At 41.0% G+C, this 21782-nt stretch overlaps 1 protein-coding gene across 1 annotated transcript in view; it reads left to right on the forward strand.

The window, feature by feature from the left end:
• The window catches only part of SLAMF1 (signaling lymphocytic activation molecule family member 1), a 40197-nt gene extending 35560 nt beyond the window's left edge, over window positions 1–4637 (forward strand). The window contains exons 6-7 of the mRNA XM_055583849.1: window positions 2315–2407; window positions 3998–4637. Coding sequence (XP_055439824.1) covers window positions 2315–2407; window positions 3998–4048 — 144 coding nt within the window. The 3' untranslated portion in view covers window positions 4049–4637. The remainder of the gene's footprint in view (window positions 1–2314; window positions 2408–3997) is intronic.
• The last annotated feature ends 17145 nt before the right edge of the window (window positions 4638–21782 follow it).

The following is a 21782-nucleotide window of genomic DNA, read 5'->3' on the forward strand; positions in this document are numbered from 1 at the left end:
ACTTCCAAAGTGCTGGCTAGCTCATTTTTACTAAAACAATCTTTTACTAAAAGCATTACCTGGGACCTAATTAGAAATGCAGAAAGTTCCCACCTCAGATCTTCTGAAATAGAACCAAACTTCTAACAAGATCCTTAGGAAATTCTTATGCACATTAAAGTGTGAGAATTCCTGCTGTACCCCAACCACTTCCAGTAGTGGGTAATTCACTGCCTCTCTCCAGTACTCTTGCCTGGAAAATCACATGGATGGAGGAGCCTGGAGGGCTACAGTTCATGGGGTCGCTAAGAGTTGGACACGACTAAGTGACTTCATTTTCACTTTTCACTTTCATGCATTGGAGAAGGACATGGCAACCCACTCCAGTGTTCTTGCCTTGAGAATCCCAGGGATGGGGGAGCCTAGTGGGCTCTCGTCTATGGGGTTGCACAGAGTCGGACACGACTGAAGTGACTTAGCAGCAGCAGCAAGACAATTCATCCCACATTTGAGCACCTCTTACTTCCCTGGTGGCTCAGATGGTAAAGAATCTGCCTGCAAAATGCAATAGACCTGGGTTCAATCCCTGGGTCAGGAAGCTCCTCTGGAGAAGGGAATGGCAACCCACTCCAGTACTCTTGCCTGGAGAATATAATGGACAGAGAAGCTTGGAGGGCTACAGTCCACGGGGTTGCAGAGAGTCGGACATAACTGAGTGATTAACATTTTCTTTCTTTTCTTTTACTATTAGAAAGATCTTCATTATACTGAACCAAAATCTTACCCTAAAGCTTCCAACCTCGGTTTAAAGCTAAAGTATTCTATAGAACAAATGTAATTCCTCTTCTACGTGGCAATTCATCAGACATATGAAAAGAAAGATCATATCGCACCTTGAATCTTCTTTCCTCTAGTAAACTTTTCCAATTTCTTATCTCTTCTATCAGATGACAAGATTCCAAGTGCTCTCCCATTAAAACCCATGGCCTTCATCGTTAAGTCTTTCTCTATGCTCAGGAAAGGGAGAGTATAATATTATTCTACACCAGGGCCCCTACGTATGTTGAAAGGATGACTTTCTAGGCATCAGATATGTCATCTCCATCTTAGAGAGATGTGGTCTCAGTTGACACCTACACTGATTTTGTCCTGGTATTGTGGATTTTAATTCATTCCTAGTAACATTAACAAACATAGACTGAAGGTTCTTGCATGCCCAGCACTGCTTCGTAGGGAATGCAAAAAAAAAAAAAAAATATATATATATATAGGCTATTTGTCAAGGAACTGATGGTTTGTTTGGAGAAGCAACATATAAATATATCAGAGTGTCTTGTATACAGTGTACAGGTAAGTGCCATAATGTGAGAATTAGACTTTAAGTACCTAAAGAATTTAAGTAAAGGAGAGGTCATTATAAGTTGGGGTAACCAAAGAAGAATAGCATGATGGAAAGTACATGTGCTTTAAGTTAAAATCCTGGCTTTGATACTTCTTGTATGTGCCATAAAGAAAGCACTAAATCTTTCTGGACTTTAGCATCTTCATCTATGAAATGTGAGTAACAGTTGTATTTAACATATAGAGTGGTTGTGAGACAAATGGGAAGATATATGTGAAGAACTTTGTACACTTAAAACACTTGCATATGAATGGTTATTATTAACTTCGATATTTAGATAGGAAAGAGAACTGATGAGAAGCCATGATAGTGAGGAATAGCAGGACCTCTGCTTGTTGTGAGTGATATGTGTGTGTGTGTGTGTTAGTCACTCAGTCGTGTCCGACTCTTTGCAACCACATGGACTATAGCCCACAAGGCTCCTCTGTTCATGGGATTTCCCAGGAAAGGATACTGGAGTGTGTTGCCATTCCCTTCTCCAGGGGATCTTCCCAACCCAGGGATCAAACCTGGGTCTCCTACATTGCAGGCAGATTCTTTACAGTCTGAGTGTCAGAGAAGTCCTATGTAGGTGATACGAGTGAGACTAAAATACTATATAAGTCTCATTCTCATCAACTATCCATGTAAGAGCCACACCAATTTCAGTTCACTATGAGGAAGACTTTTAACACAGCTGGGAAGTGGTAATGGTAAGTCAGGCTGCCTCACAAGGCTGTCAGCTCCAAGATGTCACTCGAGGAGTCTTAAGCAAAGCCCAGGGAGTTGAGTTCCAGGGAATCTGGGGGAAAATTTTCACCTGAAAAGGACCAAATGACTCCAAAGAACTTTTTAGCTCATAACTTCTTGATTCTGCGCTTCTCCATGAGGAGAATTAGATGGGAAATAACTTGCTGCTCAACTAATGGCTTATTTACTTTGTTTCCCTTGTAGTCTGTTCAGAAGAAACCTGACCCCCTGCCAGCACAGGACCCCTGCACCACCATTTATGTCGCTGCCACAGAGCCTGTCCCAGAGCCCATGCAGGTGAGGCGTCTCTCTGTGCCTCCTCTCTGTAGAGAGGGAATCGGTGGAGGCGGGGAAAGGGTGGAACCTGTGTGGAGCTGAAATGGAGAACGCAGGTCCTGGCAAGCAGGCAGCAAGGAGCATCTGCAGCCTCGATTGCAGGGCTTCTGGGAAAACCCTCATGGCTTCTCACCTGCTCGCTTTCTCTTCACTGGTGTTTCTCTGAGAGCTGTCTAAGGACCACAGCAGAATCAGCTGGCATATTTATTAAAAATAAAGATTCTGGGAACTTCTCTCTAAGATCTGTTCAATCAGAATGTCTATAACAGGTCACCAGGCATCTGCACATTAAAAAATAACATCTTCCAAGTGATCCTGATGCATGCTCAAGTTCAGAAATTGCATCTTGAGTCCAGGACTTCTCAAGTCCAGCTGCATATAGCCAGGGGAGCTTTGTAAAAATATCCATGTCTAGTTCCCATTCAGCCCTATCTATCAGAATATTTAGGAGTAGAGCTCTGCAAAGGTGTAAAGAATATGACGCCTAGCCCACCTGTTTTATCCCATTGCAAGATCAGAATGGAGTAAGTTTACTTGAAAAAAAATCTTCCTTTTACTAAATGAACAGAAGTAAATTCTGTGCTGAAGTCTTGGCTCCAGTTGGGCTTTATCAAATAAAGCATTTTAGGAGATAATGGAGGATCAAAAGACCACAGAAATACCTACTTTTACCTATTTTCCTCAAGCCTACTGTACACATACCCAGCAATGCCTGGAAGGATGCCTTGTCTTCATTTTGAGGTTTAGTTACAGAACACTTCTATCCAAAGGGAAGTAAAAACATAAATCTGACTTTAAAAGGTTTAAAAAATCATGTAGATTTTTAATGATGCTTTCTTGGGGAAGAAACACAGCACTTGGCATATATTCACATTTTGCAGCAAAACCACCTGAATTCCCCCACTCCTGTCTCTTTGTGTCTCTGACTCTTGAATCTCCTTTCCTTATGAGAATTCTCTGCTCAGTCATCATCTCCTCCCCATCCCTCTCCCACCTGAACTGCTTCTTCCTTGTCCCTTTAGGTCTCACTGATCTTCCCTTTTTTTAAACTTGGTAATTTAGAACTCTCTTGGCTGCTCTAAATTGAGTGCCTGTCCTCAGATGACTGGGTCAGTTGTCCTAGTCTCCCTGATGGCTTGCATATGCTTGAAGGAGACTGTAGCCCATCTGTGGGCAGGCAGACAGTCTGGGGACCTGAGTGCTGCCTCTAGCTCTACGGTTTCCCAGAGGTCTTGCGGTTAGCACTTTGCCTTCCAATGCAGGGGATGTGGATTTGATCCCTGGTTGGGGAGCTAAGATCCCACATGCCTCATGGCCCCAAGACCAAAACATAGAACAGAAGCAATATTGTAACAAACTCAACAGAGACTTTAAAAATGATTCATAGCAAAACAATCTTGACAAACCCAGCTGTGACAGACGCTGAGCAAGTTGCAATGCTACCTGATTCTTGAGAACCTTTCCTTTTCCTAAGCATCACACTTTCCATTTATAGCCTGTAAACCTAGTGCTGGTCTCTCCCCTCACAGACTTGCTCTGTTTTTCCCCCAGGAATCAGGTTCCTTCACGGTCTATGCCAGTGTGACGCTTCCAGAGAGCTGACATCACAGACTTAGTGAAAGGACTTTCCGAAGGAATATAGAAGAGCCAAAATAAACACTGAACTTGGTCCCAGATCCCAAGTATTTTGTGACATCTGCACATCTGCATTCTTCTCGGTTCGGCTCCCTGGTGACGTTGCTTCCACATATACCTGTGAAATGGATACGGAAGGGAGGCTTCCCAAGCACTTAGCCTGCTCTGTGCATGGCCCAGGCTCAGAGCAGAGAGCTAGTTGATACGACTTTACATGTCCGGGGTGTAGCCGATGAAATGGATAATGCTGGTCCAGTGAGTCTGGACCTTCAGGCAACCATCAAGTCTTGCCGCAACTTGATGATGAAAGCTAAAGGCAGAAAGCCAGCACAGGACATCTACGACCTATCTCAGACAGCTGACCACTAGCCACAGAGTCTGGAACCGCTCACACCTTGGCTGCCTGTACTCAGTCTGGGAGCTGCTCCCGATCACCAAGTAGACTTGATCAAGGCTCTGTGCGTCAGTTTCTCTCTCTGAATAGACAGTGAAGGATGAACTCCTCATTGTATGCAAAACACTCTGACATTATTCTATCAAAGAAGCTAATAAAGTATTTTATTTGTAAAACCTGGAAGCTAAAGAGTCAATAAACTGAAAACATGATTTTGAGGTCTCTGAGCTTTGAATAACGGAATGAAAAAAATCTAAGATTCTTAAGAGTACTGTTCTGTGGAAATGGCAGTCAGATTTAAAGAAAATTGGCCAGTGTTTGCTATTACAAAGGAACTTGACTTTCACTTCCCAAAATGATTTTTAGAGTCTAGTTCTCTATTTACTCCATTGAGCAACGAACCTGGAGCCTCAACTAAGACTGCAAACTGATTGTGAGATCATTTTACATCCATGGCCTCATGTCTTCAGGGTCTCTATCAAACATGTCTTAATCTTTGCACACCTCTCCTCACCACTAAATCTATCCTGAAGTAGAAAATTAACATATTTTGGCCCAACAGTTTCAACTAATTGAATACTTAATAGTTTAAATTATAGGCTGCAGACAGAAAGAGCCTCTTCCAGTGAAGTCCTATTTCCCGTCTATTCTCTGCTTTCAGACAAGCCTTCTTCAATTTCAGCACTTCTTCTTTCGGAAAGGGTCTTGTATGACCTCAGCAAACACTTTAAGAAACTGCCAACAGTCTTACAACCATATGACAAGGGTCACTAACTTTCCAGCTCAAAACTCTGAGGTCCTCATAGCCTTATACTTTACCCTCTCTAGTCAATCAATTCACATTTTAGTTCTGTTGTTCAGCGTATCTCATTTCTTAGAACCAGTTCCAGGTGTGTTCCAATTTGTGATGAACAGAAACGGACACTGAATTGTTTATATAGAAAAGGAATCTCCTGAAAAGATGCTGGTTAGCCCCAATAACTACTGGGAGGTTCTGTAAGATGATGGTTTGAAAATGGGCAGGAAGAGGGGAGACTTTGGCTGCGGCTCGGAGTACAGCCCAGGGATGACAACACTGGCCACCAGCTGTGCTCCTGTTGTCCTCCCAGCACTAGACCCAGACTCCACCACTCCCCCCTGCCTCAGCTAGACCTGGACTCCAAATTGCTGTTGTACCTTCTGTACCAAAGTGACTTCTCCAGGGTCCATTCTTCATCTTTTCTTCTCTAGTTTCTAAATCAGAAGCTAAGATCAAGTGACCAATCCCAGGTCATACATCCATGTTCTACTTCCAAGGGAGGTTGGGAATTGAACTTCTGGCATTTTCCACTTTCATAGTGGTGGCTGGGTCTTCCACAAACACAACGACTGGGATTCCATGCTGGGCAGGCGCGTGCACACACGCACACACACACACAGAGACACACACACACACACACACTTCCCACTATACCACTTTTGTATAGTATTAAGCTCATTAGCTGCCTATACTCAAAAAACCAGGATTTGCAAACCCCAGGACGATGAGCAATCACTTGTTTACTATAACTCAGACTTTTTAGCAGCTCAGTTCCCAGCAGTTGGGTTTTTCCTGTGGCTGAATTCTACCGGATGGAAGGGCAGAAACAAATGAGGGAAAGAAAAGGCTATCCCTTCAAAATTCCCTTACCAAGGCTTGTGAACTCACCGGGAGAATGGCTGCATCTTGGAATCTTTTTGGTTATCCTTCAAATAGCATTCAGGGTCGAAAATCAGAGAGCCCTTCAGATCACCCTTTTACTGCTTCCCAGTTTTCCCCTAAGACATTGTGGGTGAGCTGGAGCTTTCTTTTTCCTCAGTCTTAAAAAAAAATAAAAAATTAAACTGATATTTTAGAATCTGGTTTCCCCAAGTTTCTCTGCTGTTTTCTTTTGACTGAGCATATCTGAATTCTGGAGAACTCAGGAGGAACAGACCCATTCTCAGTTTTAAGGGACTGGGGTTCTGAAATAAACTGGGCATAACCTTAAGCTTCCTTAGGTCACTTACTCTAGTCACACAACCAGGATCTGACTGATAAAGAGTCCATATACTGACTATGAAGCCACTGACTACAGTAAGTTACTTCTCTTCCTCAAGATTTTGTTCCTACCTCCTGGAAAGAGTAAAATACAGACAGTCCACCCAAGAAATTGTACTTTTGTCTTTGTTACCCAGAGAATACGTGATCTAGCAGTGTGGCAAAACAGGTTTCGTGACCTTGTGTCTCTATGGCTATAGTCGTAAAGCCCTGAAGGTGGCTGATTTGATTTGATGAACTGCGAGGTTGTCCTTTTCCTAGGGGAAAAGTCAGGAGTCACACTCCACACCGAGAAGCAGCAATTTTTAAAGGATTAATTTTTGTCACTGCCAAAGTTATTGCCTTCCCTGAATGTCTTCAACTTTCCCCTGTGGAGCAAATCCAGATTGTGTTTCTCAACTGCAGCAGCACTATTGATATTTTAGTCCCGATAACTGCTTGACATGGTGGACTGTTCTATATATCATATGATGTTTAACAGCATCCCTGGCCTCTGCCCATTAGATGCCAGTAGCACATCCCCTGTCCCTGGTCATGACAATCAAAGATGCTTCCTGACATTACCAGATATTTTTGCAGGGCAAAATCTTCCTACGGACTGAGAACCCCCAAATTGAGAACCACTGATCTAAAAACATACTGGCCACCTAGTCATCTCTGCATAGACTAAATATACATGAATATACCAAGAAGTGGATCTATCAAAAATCATATTTTCTATATACATTAAAGATTAACTACAAGGGGAAAAGAGCAGTAGGAAAGGCAAATGAAGGATAGCCAACGGGAATTTGCTGTGTGGCTCAGGAAACTCAGACAGGGGCTCTGTATCAACCTAGAGGGGTGCGATGGGGCGAGATACAGGAGGGAGGTTCATAAGGGAGGGTATATATGTATACCTATGGCTGATTCATATTGAGGTTTGACAGAAAACAGCAAAACTCTATAAAGCAATTATCCTTCAATAAGAAAAGAAAATTAAAAAAATCATATTTTGAAAATGGCCACCTAGTCACTTAAGAATGGCCCGCATCTACCAATATTATGAAGGTTATCTATATTCGAGCTCTTTGCCCAAACCCTACCTCAAATCTGAATGATGTCTGGGTAAAGATCTATAGAAGCAGCAACTTAGAGGCTATGATTATAGCCCTACAGGATTCTGTGAAGAGTTCCACATAGCAACCACTAGAGGGCGATATAGCAATTCAGTCCACCCTACACCAGCATCCTCAGCACCGCTTTGCCAGTATTTGAAGGACGTGATCATGGACTGGCTGAAATTGTGGCTGAATTCTCACCAGTTCACAGCATTTACATGCTGGAGGGAGAGTTGATCCCTTCCCTTAGAGCTAATGAGGTCCAATGTGGGTTTGTAACAGACTTTAATCAAAGTTTACTGCAAAAGTTTGTTTCACAGAACTCCTAATTCTACTCAGTGGCATACTCATTTAACAAATAGTTTCGGGGCTTCCCTGGTGGCTCAGTGGCAAAGAATCTACCTGCCTGCCAATTCTGGAGACGTGGGTTCCATCCCTGGTCTGGGAAGATCCCACAACTTCTGAGCCTGTGTTCTAGAGCCTGGGAGCCACAACTACTAAGCCAAGTGCTGCAACTGCTGAAGCCTGCATGCTCTGGAGCCTGTGCTCTGCAACAAGAGAAGCCACCACAATGAGAAACCCATGTACTACAACTAGAGAGTTGTGCCTGCTCACCACAGCTAGACAAAAAGCCTGTGCAGCAACAAAGACCCAACACAGCCAAAAATAAGTTAATAAACACACACACACACACAAAACAGCTATTAAGTTTCTACTAAGTGTTAGGGATTGTCATCCAGTGGGTGTGTGCTCAGTCACTCCGACTCTTTGCAATGCTATGGACTGCTACCCACCAGGTTCCTCTGACCACAATATTTTCCAGGCAAGAATGCTAGAGGGAATTGTCATTTCCTTCTCCAGAGGATCTTCCTGATCCAGGGGTCGAACCCGCATCTCCTGTACTGCAGGTGGATTCTTTACCTCTGAGCCACTGGGGAAGCCTCTGTGGTACATATATACAGTGGAATATTACTCAGCCATAAAAAAAGAATGAAATAATGCCATTTGTCGCAATGTGGATCTAGAGGTTTTCATACTAAGTAAGTCAGACAGAGAAGGACAAATGTCATATGATATCACTCATAAGTGGAATTGAATATTTTAAAAAGATACAAATGAATTTATTTATAAAATAGAAATAGACTTACAAATATTGAAAACAAACTTGATGATTACCAAAAGGGAAACATTGTAAGGAGGAGGGATAAATTGGAAGCTTGGTATGACTACTACCTTATAAGATTGATAATCAACAAGGACCTACAGTATAGCACAGGGAACTCTATTCAATATTCTGTGATAACCTATATGAGAAAAGAATCTAAAAAAGAATAAATATATGTATATCTGAATCACTTTGCTGTACACCTGAAACCAACAATGCAAACCAACTATACTCCAATAAAATTAAAATAAATGAATAAAATACTGCCATAGGTAGACAACCACCTGATCTACTGGGACCACTTGAAAGTAAAAGGAAGTGCTATTAATAATTATACTGTGGCAATGGCTGGGCAAATTAGAATCTGTAGTCACCCTAATGACAGAGAGGGTAAGGAATGTACAGTGAGTACAGAGGAGATGCCCAAATCTCAGACTTCAGGAATGAGGAGAGTAAGCTTATTTTAGTTTAAAAGTTTTAAGTAACAATGAAAATAAAGGTCTCCTTGTCCTAAAAGTCTATTGTCTAAGTCTCCGTCTCTTCAATTACCTGTTACATAACACAAGCCTCTGACATGCCCTTCCCATTGTTATGACTGGTCTCCTGGACACAGTCTGATTTGTCAATGCTCTCAAAATTTGCTGCTCAAAATTGAACTCTGTTTCAGATGTAAATATACCAGTGTAGACTAAGAATTGTTATCTTCTGTGATAGGAGCAATATACAATCATTTTGGCTTTTAAGTTAGACTCAAGTCTACAGAAATGGATGAATATGATTAAGCATATTCCTCAGTTCATGGTGGATAATCATCAATGGTCCATGTACTGCTTCTCTTATATCTTGTTTTAATTTTTTTCTTATTTTCCACCTTCATACCACGACCCTGTTCTCTTTCCCACCTTCACGCCCCTGAATAGAATCTATCTAATATGGGCCCTCTTAGACCATTTTCTATATATTTATGTGTGTGTTTGCAAGTGTATGTGGATCTCTAGAATTGTTTTTGAGTTACATAAATACAGATATCTCATTCTGTTTCTCAGTTCCATTTTTCATTTTGTCGCTCAATGTTGTGATTTTTAGATCCTTCTAGGTTGAAACAGGAAGATTTAGTTCCATCTTTTTGAATAATGTCTAGTGTTACATCCTTCAGACATGCTACATTTCATCTATTTCCCTTTTGATAGACATTGAAGTTTTTCTAACTCTCTGTTATTACAAATAATGCCGTGATGAACAACCTTATTCCCATTCTTTTATATCTCTTTTGCCACCCATGTGAGTGATTCTCTGGGTAGTACAAGGGGTGCAATTTCTGGGTAATAAATTATGTAAATACTTACCTCTCTGCTGCTGCTGCTAAGTCGCTTCGGTCCTGTCCAACTCTGTGCGACCCCAAAGATGACAGACCACCAGGCTCTCCCATCCCTGGGATTCTCCAGGCAAGAACACTGAAGTGGGTTTCCATTGCCTTCTCCAATGCATGAAAGTTAAAATTCAAAGTGAAGTCGCTCAGTCATGTCCGACAATTAGTGACCCCATGGACTGCAGCCTATCAGGCTCCTCCATCCATGGGATTTTCCAGGCAAGAGTACTCACCTCTCTAGATATATGCAATTTTTCTCAGTTCAGTTCAATTCAGTTCAGTCGCTCAGTCATATTCGACACTTTGCGACCCCAAGAATTGCAGCACGCCAGGCCTGCTGTCCATCACCAACTCCCAGAGTTCACCCAAACTCATGTGCATCGAGTTTGTGATGCCATACAGCCATCTCATCCTCTGTTGTCCCCTTCTCCTCCTGCCCTCAATCCCTCCCAGCATAAGGGTCTTTTCCCATGAGTCAAATCTTCGTATGAGGTGGCCAGAGTACTGGAGTTTCAGCTTTAGCATCAGTCCTTCCAAAGAACACCCAGGACTGATCTCCTTTAGAATGGACTGGTTGGATCTCCTTGCAGTCTAAGGGACTCTCAAGAGTCTTCTCCAACACCACAGTTCAAAAGCATTAATTCTTCGGTGCCCAGTTTTCTTCACAGTCCAACTCTCACATCCATACACGACCACTGGAAAAACATAGCCTTGACTAGATGGACCTTTGTTGGCAAAGTAATGTCTCTGCTTTTGAATATGCTATCTAGGTTGGTCACAACTTTCCTTCCAAGGAGTAAGCATCTTTTAATTTCATGGCTGCAGTCACCATCTCCAGTGATTTTGGAGCCCCCCAAAATAAAATCTGACACTGTTTCCACTGTTTCCCCATCTATTTCCCATGAAGTGATGGGACCACATGCCATGATCTTCGTTTTCTGAATGTTGAGCTTTAAGCCAACTTTTCAACTCTCCTCTCACTTTCATCAAGAGGCTTTTTAGTTCCTCTTCACTTTCTGCCATAAGGGTGGTATCATCTACATATCTGAGGTTATTAATATTTCTCTGGGCAATCTAGATTTCAGCTTGTGCTTCTTCCAGCCCAGCGTTTCTCATGATGTACACTGCATATAAGTTAAATAAGCAGGGTGACAATATACAGCCTTGAGGTACTCCTTTTCCTATTTGGAACCAGTCGGTTGTTCCATGTCTAGTTCTAACTGTTGCTTCCTGACCTGCATATAGGTTTCTCAAGAGGCAGGTTAGGTGGTCTGGTATCCCCATTTCTTTCAGAATTTTCTACAGTTTATTGTGATCCACACAGTCAAAGACTTTGGCATAGTCAATAAAGCAGAAATAGATGTTTTTCTGGAACTCTCTTGCTTTTTCAATGATCCAGCGGATGTTGGCAATTTGATCTCTGGTTCCTCTGCCTTTTCTAAAACCAGCTTGAACATCTGGAAGTTCACGGTTCATGTATTGCTGAAGCCTGGCTTGGAGAATTTTGAACATTACTTTACTACCATGTGAGACGAGTGCAATTGTGAGGCAGTTTGAGCATTCTTTGGAGTTGCCGTTCTTTGGAATGAAAACTGCCCTTTTCCAGTCCTGTGGCCACTGCTGAGTTTTCCAAATTTGCTGGCATATTGAATGTAGCACTTTCACAGCATCATCTTCCAGGATTTGAAATAGCTCAACTAGAATTCCATCACCTCCACTAGCTTTGTTCGTAGTGATGTTTTCCAAGGCCCACTTGACTTCACATTCCAGGATGTCTGGCTCTAGGTGAGTGATCACACCATCGTGATTATCTGGATCTTGAAGATCTTTTTTGTACAGTTCTTCTGTGTATTCTTGCCACCTCTTCTTAATATCTTCTGCTTCTGTTAGGTCCACACAATTTCTGTCCTTTATCGAGCCCATCTTTGCATGAAATGTTCCCTTGGTATCTCTCATTTTCTTGAAAAGATCTCTAGTCTTTCCCCTTCTGTTGTTTTCCTCTATTTCTTTGCATTGATCGCTGAGAAAGGCTTTCTTATCTCTTCTTGCTATTCTTTAGAACTCTGCATTCAGATGCCTATATCTTTCCTTTTCTCCTTTGCTTTTCACTTCTTTTCTTTTCACAGCTATTTGTAAGGCCTCCGCAGACAGCCATTTTGCTTTTTTGCATTTCTTTTCCATGGGGATGGTCTTGTTCCCTGTCTCCTGTACAATGTCACGAACTTCCATCCATAGTTCATCAGGCACTCTATCTATCAGATCTAGTCCCTTAAATCTATTTCTCACTTCTACTTTATAATCATAAGGAATTTGATTTAGGTCATACCTGAATGGTCTAGTGGTTTTCCCTACTTTCTTCAATTTAAGTCTGAATTTGACAATAAGGAGTTCATGATCTGGGCCACAGTCAGCTCCTGGTCCTGTTTCTGCTGACTGTATAGAGCTTCTCCATCTTTGGCTGCAAAGAATATAATCAATCTGGTTTTGGTGTTGACCATCTGGTGATGTCCATGTATAGAGTCTTCTCTTTTGTTGTTGGAAGAGGGTGTTTGCTAAACCCCTCTTGGCAAAACTCTGTTAGCCTTTGCCCTGCTTCATTCCATACTCCAAAGCCAAATTTTCCTGTTACCCCAGGTGTTTCTTGACTTCCTACTTTTGCATTCCAGTCCCCTATAATGAAAAGGACATCTTTTTGGATGTTAGTTCTAGAAGGTCTTGTAGGTCTTCATAGAACCGTTCAACTTCAGCTTCTTCAGCATTACTGGTTGGGGCATAGACTTGGATTACTGTGATATTGAATGGTTTGCCTTGGAAATGAACAGAGATCATTCTGTTGTTTTTGAGATTGCATCCAAGTACTGCATTTCGTACTCTTTTGTTGACCATGATGGCTACTCCATTTCTTCTAAGGGATTTCTGCCCACAGTAGTAGATATAATGGTCATCTGAGTTAAATTCGCCCATTCCAGTCCATTTTAGTTCGCCGATTATTAGAATGTCGACGTTCACTCTTGCCATCTCCTGTTTGACCACTTCCAATTTGCCTTGATTCATGGACCTGACATTCCAGGTTCCTATGCAATATTGCTCTTTACAGCATTGGACCTTGCTTCTATCACCAGTCACATCCACAGCTGGGTATTGTTTTTGCTTTGGCTCCATCCCTTCATTCTTTCTGGAGTTATTTCTCCACTGATCTCCAGAAGCATATTGGGCACCTACTGACCTGGAGAATTCCTCTTTAAGTATCTTATCATTTGCCTTTTCATACTGAGGGTATACAAAGTTTCTCCTTCCCCACTTCCTCAACAGCACTTGATAGTATCTGGATTTTGTTTTGTTTTGTTTTTGGCCAGTCAAGTATGTGATCTAACATAGTTGTTTTAAGGTTCACTCCTCTGATTCCTATTAAAGGATTCTGCTTCTCTCTATATGTTTGCTTGCTTTTCTAGTTTCCACTTTAATGAATTTCATATGCATATTATTGACTCATTTTCCCATGAGATATCCTGTTCTTGATAATATTCAGGTTATTCCTATTTATTCAGGATGTTCAGTCTCAGCTGGTTACATACATGCACCTGTCTTTTAACACTGTGCATAGTGTCTTTCACAAAGTGGAAAACAATTTTGATGTATTTTACATTTTCACTTTTTGATTATAGTTGATTTACAATGTGGTGTTAGTTTCAGATGTATAACAAAGTGAAGCAGTTAAACATACACACATATCCACTCTTTTTAAAATTCTCTCCCCATATAGGCCATTACATTTTTTTTCTTTTCTAAAAAAATTTATTATTTTAGTTGGAGGCTAATTACTTTACAATATTGTGGTGGTTTTTGACATACACTGACATGAATCAGCCGTGGGTGTACATGTGTTCCCATCCTGAACCCCCCCTCCCACCTCCCTCCCCATCCCATCCTTCAGGGTCATCCCAGTGCACCAGCCCTGAGCACCCTGTCTCATGCATTGAACCGGGACTGGCGATCTGTTTCACATATGATAATATACATGTTTCAATGTCATTCTCTCAGATCATCCCACCCTCGCCTTCTTCCACAGAATCCAAAAGACTGTTCTATGTATCTGTGTCTCTTTTGCTGTCTTGAATATAGGATTATCATTACATTCTTTCTAAATTCCATATATATGTGTTAGTATACTGTATTGGTGTTTTTCTTTCTGGCTTACTTCACTCCGTATAATAGGCTCCAATTTCATCCACCTCATTAGAACTGATTCAAATGTATTCTTTTTAATGGCTGAGTAATATTCCATTGTGTGTATGTACCACAGCTTTCTTATCCATTCATCTGCTGATGGACATGTAGGTTGCTTCCATGTCCTGGCTATTATAAACAGTGCTGTGATGACATTGGGGTACACGTGTCTCTTTCAATTCTGGTTTCCTCAGTGTGTATGCCTAGCAGTGGGATTGCTGGGTCATATGGCAGTTCTATTTCCAGTTTTTTAAGGAAACTCCACACTGTTCTCCATAGTGGCTATACTAGTTTGCATTCCCATCAACAGTGTGAGAGGGTTCCCTTTTCTCCATACCCTTTCCAGCATTTATTCTTTGTAGATTTTTGGGTAGCGGCCATTCTGATAGGCATGAAATGGTACCTCATTGTGGTTTTGAATTGCAGTTCTCTGATAATGAGTGATGTTGAGCATCTTTTCATGTGTTTGTTAACCATCTGTATATCTTCTTTGGAGAACAGTCTGTTTAGTTCTTTGGCCCATTTTTTGATTGGGTCATTTATTTTTTGGGAATTGAGCTACAGGTGTTGCTTGTATATTCTTGAGATTAATTCTTTGTCAGTTGCTTCGTTTGCTATTATTTTCTCCCATTCTGAAGGCTGTCTTTTCACCTTGCTTATAGTTTCCTTTGTTGTGCAAAAGCTTTTAATTTTAATTAGGTCCCATTTGTTTATTTTTGCTTTTATTTCCAGTATTCTGGGAGGATTCTCATAGAGGATCCTGCTGTGATTTATGTCAGAGAGTGTTTTGCCTATGTTTTCCTCTAGGAGTTTTATAGTTTCTGGTCTTATATTTAGATCTTTAATCCATTTTGAGTTTATTTTTGTGTATGGTGTTAGAAAGTGTTCTGGTTTCATTCTTTTACAAGTGGTTGACCAGTTTTCCCAGCACCACTTGTTAAAGAGATTGTCTTTTCTCCATTGTGTATTCTTGCCTCCTTTGTCAAAGATAAGATGTCCATAGGTGTGTGGATTTATCTCTGGGCTTTCTATTTTGTTCCATTGATCTATATTTCTGTCTTTGTGCCTGTACCATACTGTCTTGATGACTGTGGCTTTGTAGTAGAGCCTGAAGTCAGGTAGGTTGATTCCTCCAGTTCCATTCTTCTTTCTCAAGATTGCTTTGGCTATTGAAGGTTTTTTGTATTTCCATACAAATTGTGAAAGTATTTGTTCTAGTTCTCTGAAAAATACCGTTGGTAGCTTGATAGGGATTGCATTGAATCTATAGATTGCTTTGGGTAGTATACTCATTTTCACTATATTGATTCTTCCAACCCATGAACAAGGTATATTTCTCCACCTATTAGTGTCCTCTTTGATTTCTTTCACCATTGTTTTATAGTTTTCTATATATAGGTCTTTAGTTTCTTTAGGTAGATATATTGATAAGTATTTTATTCTTTTCGTTGCAATGGTGAATGGAATTGTTTCCTTAATTTCTCTTTCTGTTTCGTCACTGTTAGTGTATAGGAATGCAAGGGATTTCTGTGTGTTAATTTTATATCCTGCAACTTTACTATATTCATTGATTAGCTCTAGTAATTTTCTGGTGGAGTCTTTAGGGTTTTCTATGTAGAGGATCATGTCATCTGCAAACAGTGAGAATTTTACTTCTTCTTTTCCAATCTGGATTTCTTTTATTTCTTTTTCTCCTCTGATTGCTGTGGCCAAAACTTCCAAAACTATGTTGAATAGTAGTGGTGAGAGTCGGCACCCTTATCTTGTTCCCGACTTTAGGGAAAATGCTTTCAATTTTTCACCATTGAGGATAATGTTTGCTGTGCATTTGTCATATATAGCTTTTATTATGTTGAGGTATGTTCCTTCTATTCCTGCTTTCTGGAGGGTTTTTTAAAGTCATAAATGGATGTTGAAGTTTGTCAAAGGCTTTCTCTGCATCTATTGAGATAATAAAATGGTTTTTTATCTTTCTATTTTTAGTGTGGTGTATTATGTTGATTGATTTGCAGCTATTGAAGAATGCTTGCATCCCTGGGATAAAGCCCACTTGGTCATGATGTATGATCTTTAAATATATTGTTAGATTCTGTTTGCTAGAATTTTGTTAAGGATTTTTACATCTATGTTCATCAGTGATATTGGCCTATAGTTTTCTTTTACTGTGGCATCATTGTCTGGTTTTGGTATTAGGGTGATGGTGGCCTCATAGAATGAGTTTGGAAGTTTACCTTCCTCTGCAATTTTCTGGAAGAGTTTGAGTAGGATAGGTGTTAGCTCTTCTCTAAATTTTTGCTAGAATTCAGCTGTGAAGCCATATGATTCTGGGATTTTGTTTGCTGGAAGATTTTTGATTACAGTTTCAATTTCCATGCTTGTGATATATCTGTTAAGATTTTCTATTTCTTCCTGGTCCAGTTTTGGAAAGTTGTACTTTTCTAAGAATTTGTCCATTTCTTCCAAGTTGTCTGTTTTATTGGCATATAATTGCTGATAGTAGTCTCTTATGATCTTTTGTATTTCTGTGTTATCTGTTGTGATTTCTCCATTTTCATTTCTAATTTTGTTGATTTGATTCTTCTCCCTTTGTTTCTTTTTTTATTTTTTAAAATTTTTATTAAATAAATAAATCCCTTTGCTTCTTGATGAGTCTGGCTAATGGTTTATCAATTTTATTTATCTTCTCAAAGAACAAGCTTTTAGTTTTGTTGATTTTTGCTATGGTCTCTTTTGTTTCTTTTGGATTTATCTCTGCCCTAATTTTTAAGATTTCTTTCCTTCTACTAACCCTGGGGTTCTTTATTTCTCCCTTTTTTAGTTGTTTTATGTGTAGAGTTAGGTTATTTATTTGACTTTTTTCTTATTTCTTGAGGTAAGCCTGTATTATTATGAACCCTCCCCTTAGCACTGCTTTTACAGTGTTCCGTAAGTTTTGGGTCATTGTGTTTTCATTTTCATTCGTTCCTGTGCATATTTTGATTTCTTTTTTGATTTCTTCTATGATTTGTTGGTTTTTCAGAAGCATGTTGTTTAGCCTCCATATGTTGGAATTTTTAATAGTTTTTCTTCCTGTAATTGAGATCTAATCTTACTGCATTGTGGTCAGAAAAGGTGATTGGAATAATTTCAATTTTTTTTAATTTACCAAAGCTAGATTTATGGCCCAGGATGTGATATATCCTGGAGAAGCTTCCATGTGCACTTCAGAAAAAGGTGAAATTCTTCAGAAAAAGAAAATTGTTTGGGGGTGAAGTGTCCTATAGATACCAATTAAGCCTAGCTGGTCCATTGTGTCATTTAAAGTTTTTGTTTCCTTGTTGATTTTCTGTTTAGTTGATCTATCCATAGGTGTGAGTGGGGTATTAAAGTCTCCCACTATTAATGTGTTATTGTTAATTTTCCCTTTTGTACTTGTTAGCATTTGCCTTTCATATTGCAGTGCTCCTATGTTGGGTGCATATATATTTATAATTGTTATATCTTCTTCTTGGATTGATCCTTTGATCATTATGTAGTGTCCTTCTTTGTCTCTTTTCACAGCCTTTGTTTTAAAGTCTATTTTATCTGATATGAGTATTGCTACTCCTGCTTTTTTTTGGTCTCCATTTGCATGAAATATCTTTTTGCAGCCCTTCATTTTCAGTCTGTATGTGTCCCTTGTTTTGAGGTGGGTCTCTTGTAGACAGCATATATTGGGATCTTGTTTTTATATCCATTCAGCTAGTCTTTGTCTTTTGGTTGGGGCATTCAACCCATTTACATTTAAGGTAATTATTGATAAGTATGGTCCTGTTGCCACTTACTTTGTTGTTTTGGGTTCAAGTTAATACACCCTTTCTGTGTTTCCTGTCTAGAGAAGATCCTTTAGCATTTGTTGAAGAGCTGGTTTGTTGGTGCTGAATTCTCTAAGCTTTTGCTTGTCTGTAAAGCTTTTGAATTTTCCTTCATATCTGAATGAGATCCTTGCTGGGTACAGTAATCTGGGTTGTAGGTTTTTCTCTTTCATAACTTTAAATATGTCCTGCCATTCCCTTCTGGCCTGAAGAGTTTCTATTGAAAGATCAGCTGTCATCCTTATAGGAATCCCTTTGTGTGTTATTTGTTGTTTTTTCCTTGCTGCTTTTAATATTTGTTCTTTGTGTTTGATCTTTGTTTATTTGATTAATATGTGTCTTCGGGTGTTTCACCTTGGGTTTCTCCTGTTTTGGACTCTCTGGGTTTCTTGCACCTGTGTGACTATTTCCTTCCCCATTTTAGGGAAGTTTTCAACTATTATCTCCTCGAGTATTTTCTCATGGTCTTTCTTTTTGTCTTCTTCTTCTGGGACTCCTGTGATTCAAATGTTGGGGTGTTTAACATTGTCCCAGAGGTCCCTGAGGTTGTCCTCATTTCTTTCAATTCTTTTTTCTTTTTTCCTCTCTGCATCATTTATTTCCACCTTTCTATCTTCTACCTCACTTATCCTATCTTCTGCCCCCATTATTCTACTGTTGGTTCCCTCCAGAGTGTTTTTTTATCTCATTTATTGCATTATTCATTATTGATTGACTCTTTTATATTTCTTGTAGGTCCTTGTTAAACCTTTCTTGCATCTTCTCAATCCTTTTCTCCAGGCTATTTATCTGTAACTCCATTTTGTTTTCAAGGTTTGGGATCATTTTTATTATCATTATTCTGAATTATTTTTTAGGTAGACTCCCTATCTCCTCCTCTTTTGTTTGGTTTGGTGGGCATTTATCATGTTCCTTTACCTGCTGAGTATTTCTCTGTCTTTTCATCTTATTTAGATTGCTGTGTTTGGCGTGGCCTTTCTGTATTCTGGTAGTTTGTAGTTCCTCTTTATTGTGGAGGCTCCTCCCTGTGGGTGGGGTTGGACGAGTGGCTTGTCAAGGTTTCCTGGTTAATGGATCTTACATCGTTGTTCTGCTGGGTGGAGCTGGATTTCTTCTCTCTGGAGTGAAATAAAGTGTCCAGCAGTGAGCTTTGAGATGTCTATGGGTTTGGTGTGACTTTGGGCAACCTGTATATTGAAGCTCAGCACTATGTTCCTGCATTGCTGGAGGATTTGCATGGTATGTCTTGCTCTGGAACTTATTGGCTCTTGGGTGGTGCTTGGTTTCAGTGTAGGTATGGAGGCTTTTGGATGAGCTCTTGTTGATTAATGGTCCCTGGAGTCAGGAGTTCTCTGGTGTTCTCAGGTTTGGAGTTTAAGCCTCCTGCCTCTGGTTTTCAGTCTTATTCTTAGAGTAGCCTCAAGACTTCTCCATTCATATAGCCCTGATAATCAAACTTCTATGTTAAGGGTGAAAAGATTCTCCACAGTGAGGGACACCCAGAGAGGTTCACAGAGTTACATGGAGAAGAGAAAAGGGACATGGGTGATAGAGGTGACCTGGAGGAGAAGAGGGGGAATCAAAAAGGGGGAGAGCAATCTAGACAGTAAACAATTCCCTGTGTGCTCTCCACAGTCTGGAACCCTCAGAGAGGTTCACGGAGTTACATAAAGAAGAGAAGAGGGAAGAAGGAGATAGAGGTGAGGAGGAGGAGCAAAGGGAGAATCAAAGGGAGAGAGATAGATCTAGTCAGCGCTCTGTTCCCTAAGTGTGTCTGCAGCCTGGAACACCCGCAGAGATTCACAGAGTTGGGTTGAGAAGAGAAGGGGGAGGGAGGAGATAGAGGTGACCTGGGGGAGAAAAAGGAGAGTCAAAAGGGGGAGAGAGTAATCAAGCCAGTAATCACACTCCTAAGTAAAAATGGGTACTGAAGATTGGATTCTTAAATGTGCAAAACTGATAACAAATACTATAAGCAAAGACTAAAAATCTAGAGCAGAAGTTAGACTCTCAAAAATACAATATTAAAAAAAAATCACAAAAAGTATAAGAAATATATATGAAGTTTGCTCTAAAAATAAGGTCTTATTTTTTTTTGCAAGGTAATAGTAGGTTATACAAAGAAGGCAATGGCACCCCACTCCAGTACTCTTGCCTGGAAAATCCCATGGATGGAGGAGCCTGGTCAGCTGCAGTCCATGGGGTCGCTAAGAGTCAGATATGACTGAGCGCCTTCCCTTTCACTTTTCACTTTCATGCATTGGGGAAGGAAATGGCAACCCACTCCATTGTCCTTGCCTGGAGACTCCCAGGGATGGGGGATCCCGGTGGGCTGCCATCTATGGGTTCGCACAGAGTCGGACACGACTGAAGCAACTTAGCAGTAGATTATAAAAATGAAAATTAAAGGACTAATAGAGGACTTAAAAAAAGAAAAAAAATTTAAAAATTAAAAAAAAATGATAGTAGTAAAAATATATCTAGGAATTTCTCTGGTGCTGTTGCAGGCAGTGTGGGGTCAGTTCAGTTTCAGATAGTTCCTTGTTTCAGCTTATACTTCTCAAGATCTATAGGCCCCTTCCAATGTAGTTGGTGTTAACTACAGGGATTTTAATCTGTTGCACCTGTCACTTCCAAAGCAGTTCCCTCTGTTTATTCAGCTTCTTCTGTTTGCAGGAGTCTTCAGTGTCTAATTTCCACCCAGACACAAGGGGGCGAAGGTGGTCTCTTGTTTAGGCTCACTTGTTCAGTCGTGTTGTGGGGAAGGAGGAACACTGCAAACAAATATCACTGGCGTGTGTGGGGAGTGCTCACAGTGTCTCAGCCAGACTGGGTTTGCCCCCGCTCACGGCGTGCATGCTTTCCCAGTCTACACTGATTAGGCTTCAGGTTGCTCTGCGGGGAACGGGCCCTGGATTGTGTGCACTTCCCAGGTCTAAGCCGGTCAGGTTCAGGTTCTTGGGTACTCCACAAAGGTGCAGACTCAGTTGGGCCTGCGTTTTGTGCCATTTCCCAGTTAGAGCAGCTCAGGCGACCAGGTGCATAGCGAGCACACTCTCCTCAGGTGCGGTGCGTCTTATCACCTCCCTGGTCCCAGCTGCTCAGGTTTCCAGGAGTGCCCGTCTCCGGTGTACCATGTGTCTCTTCTGGGGAGCTGATCTCTGGCTGCGACCCTCCCAGCGGATGTCAACCGTCCAGAATCCCAGGAAGTCTTTGGTTAGAAACTGGAAGCCGGTTTGCAGTTTGGTAGGGGATGCCCTCTCTGGGGCCAAGTTTGCCCCCTTCCTGCTCTGGCTGGTGCCCGCCTGCCCCCTGTGTCCGGTGGGGGATGGGCCAGTCTGCAGCCTGCTAGCTCTCCTCTGGTATTCACTCAGTCCTTTGTTCTGTGAGCGACCTGGCAGTGCCTTAGGTTAGGGCTTTTCGCAGCATAGTTCTCTCTCCCCCCCCCCCCCCCCCACCCGGCTATCCTACAGTTTAGGTTGCTATCCCACGTTAGCTCCTTCAGATTGCCCTCAGGGCATTCAGGCCCAGTCCTTACCCTAAGCAATGCCGCC

The sequence above is a fragment of the Bubalus kerabau genome, chromosome 6, assembly GCF_029407905.1.
Source record: "Bubalus kerabau isolate K-KA32 ecotype Philippines breed swamp buffalo chromosome 6, PCC_UOA_SB_1v2, whole genome shotgun sequence".
Classification (NCBI taxonomy): Eukaryota; Metazoa; Chordata; class Mammalia; order Artiodactyla; family Bovidae; genus Bubalus; species Bubalus kerabau.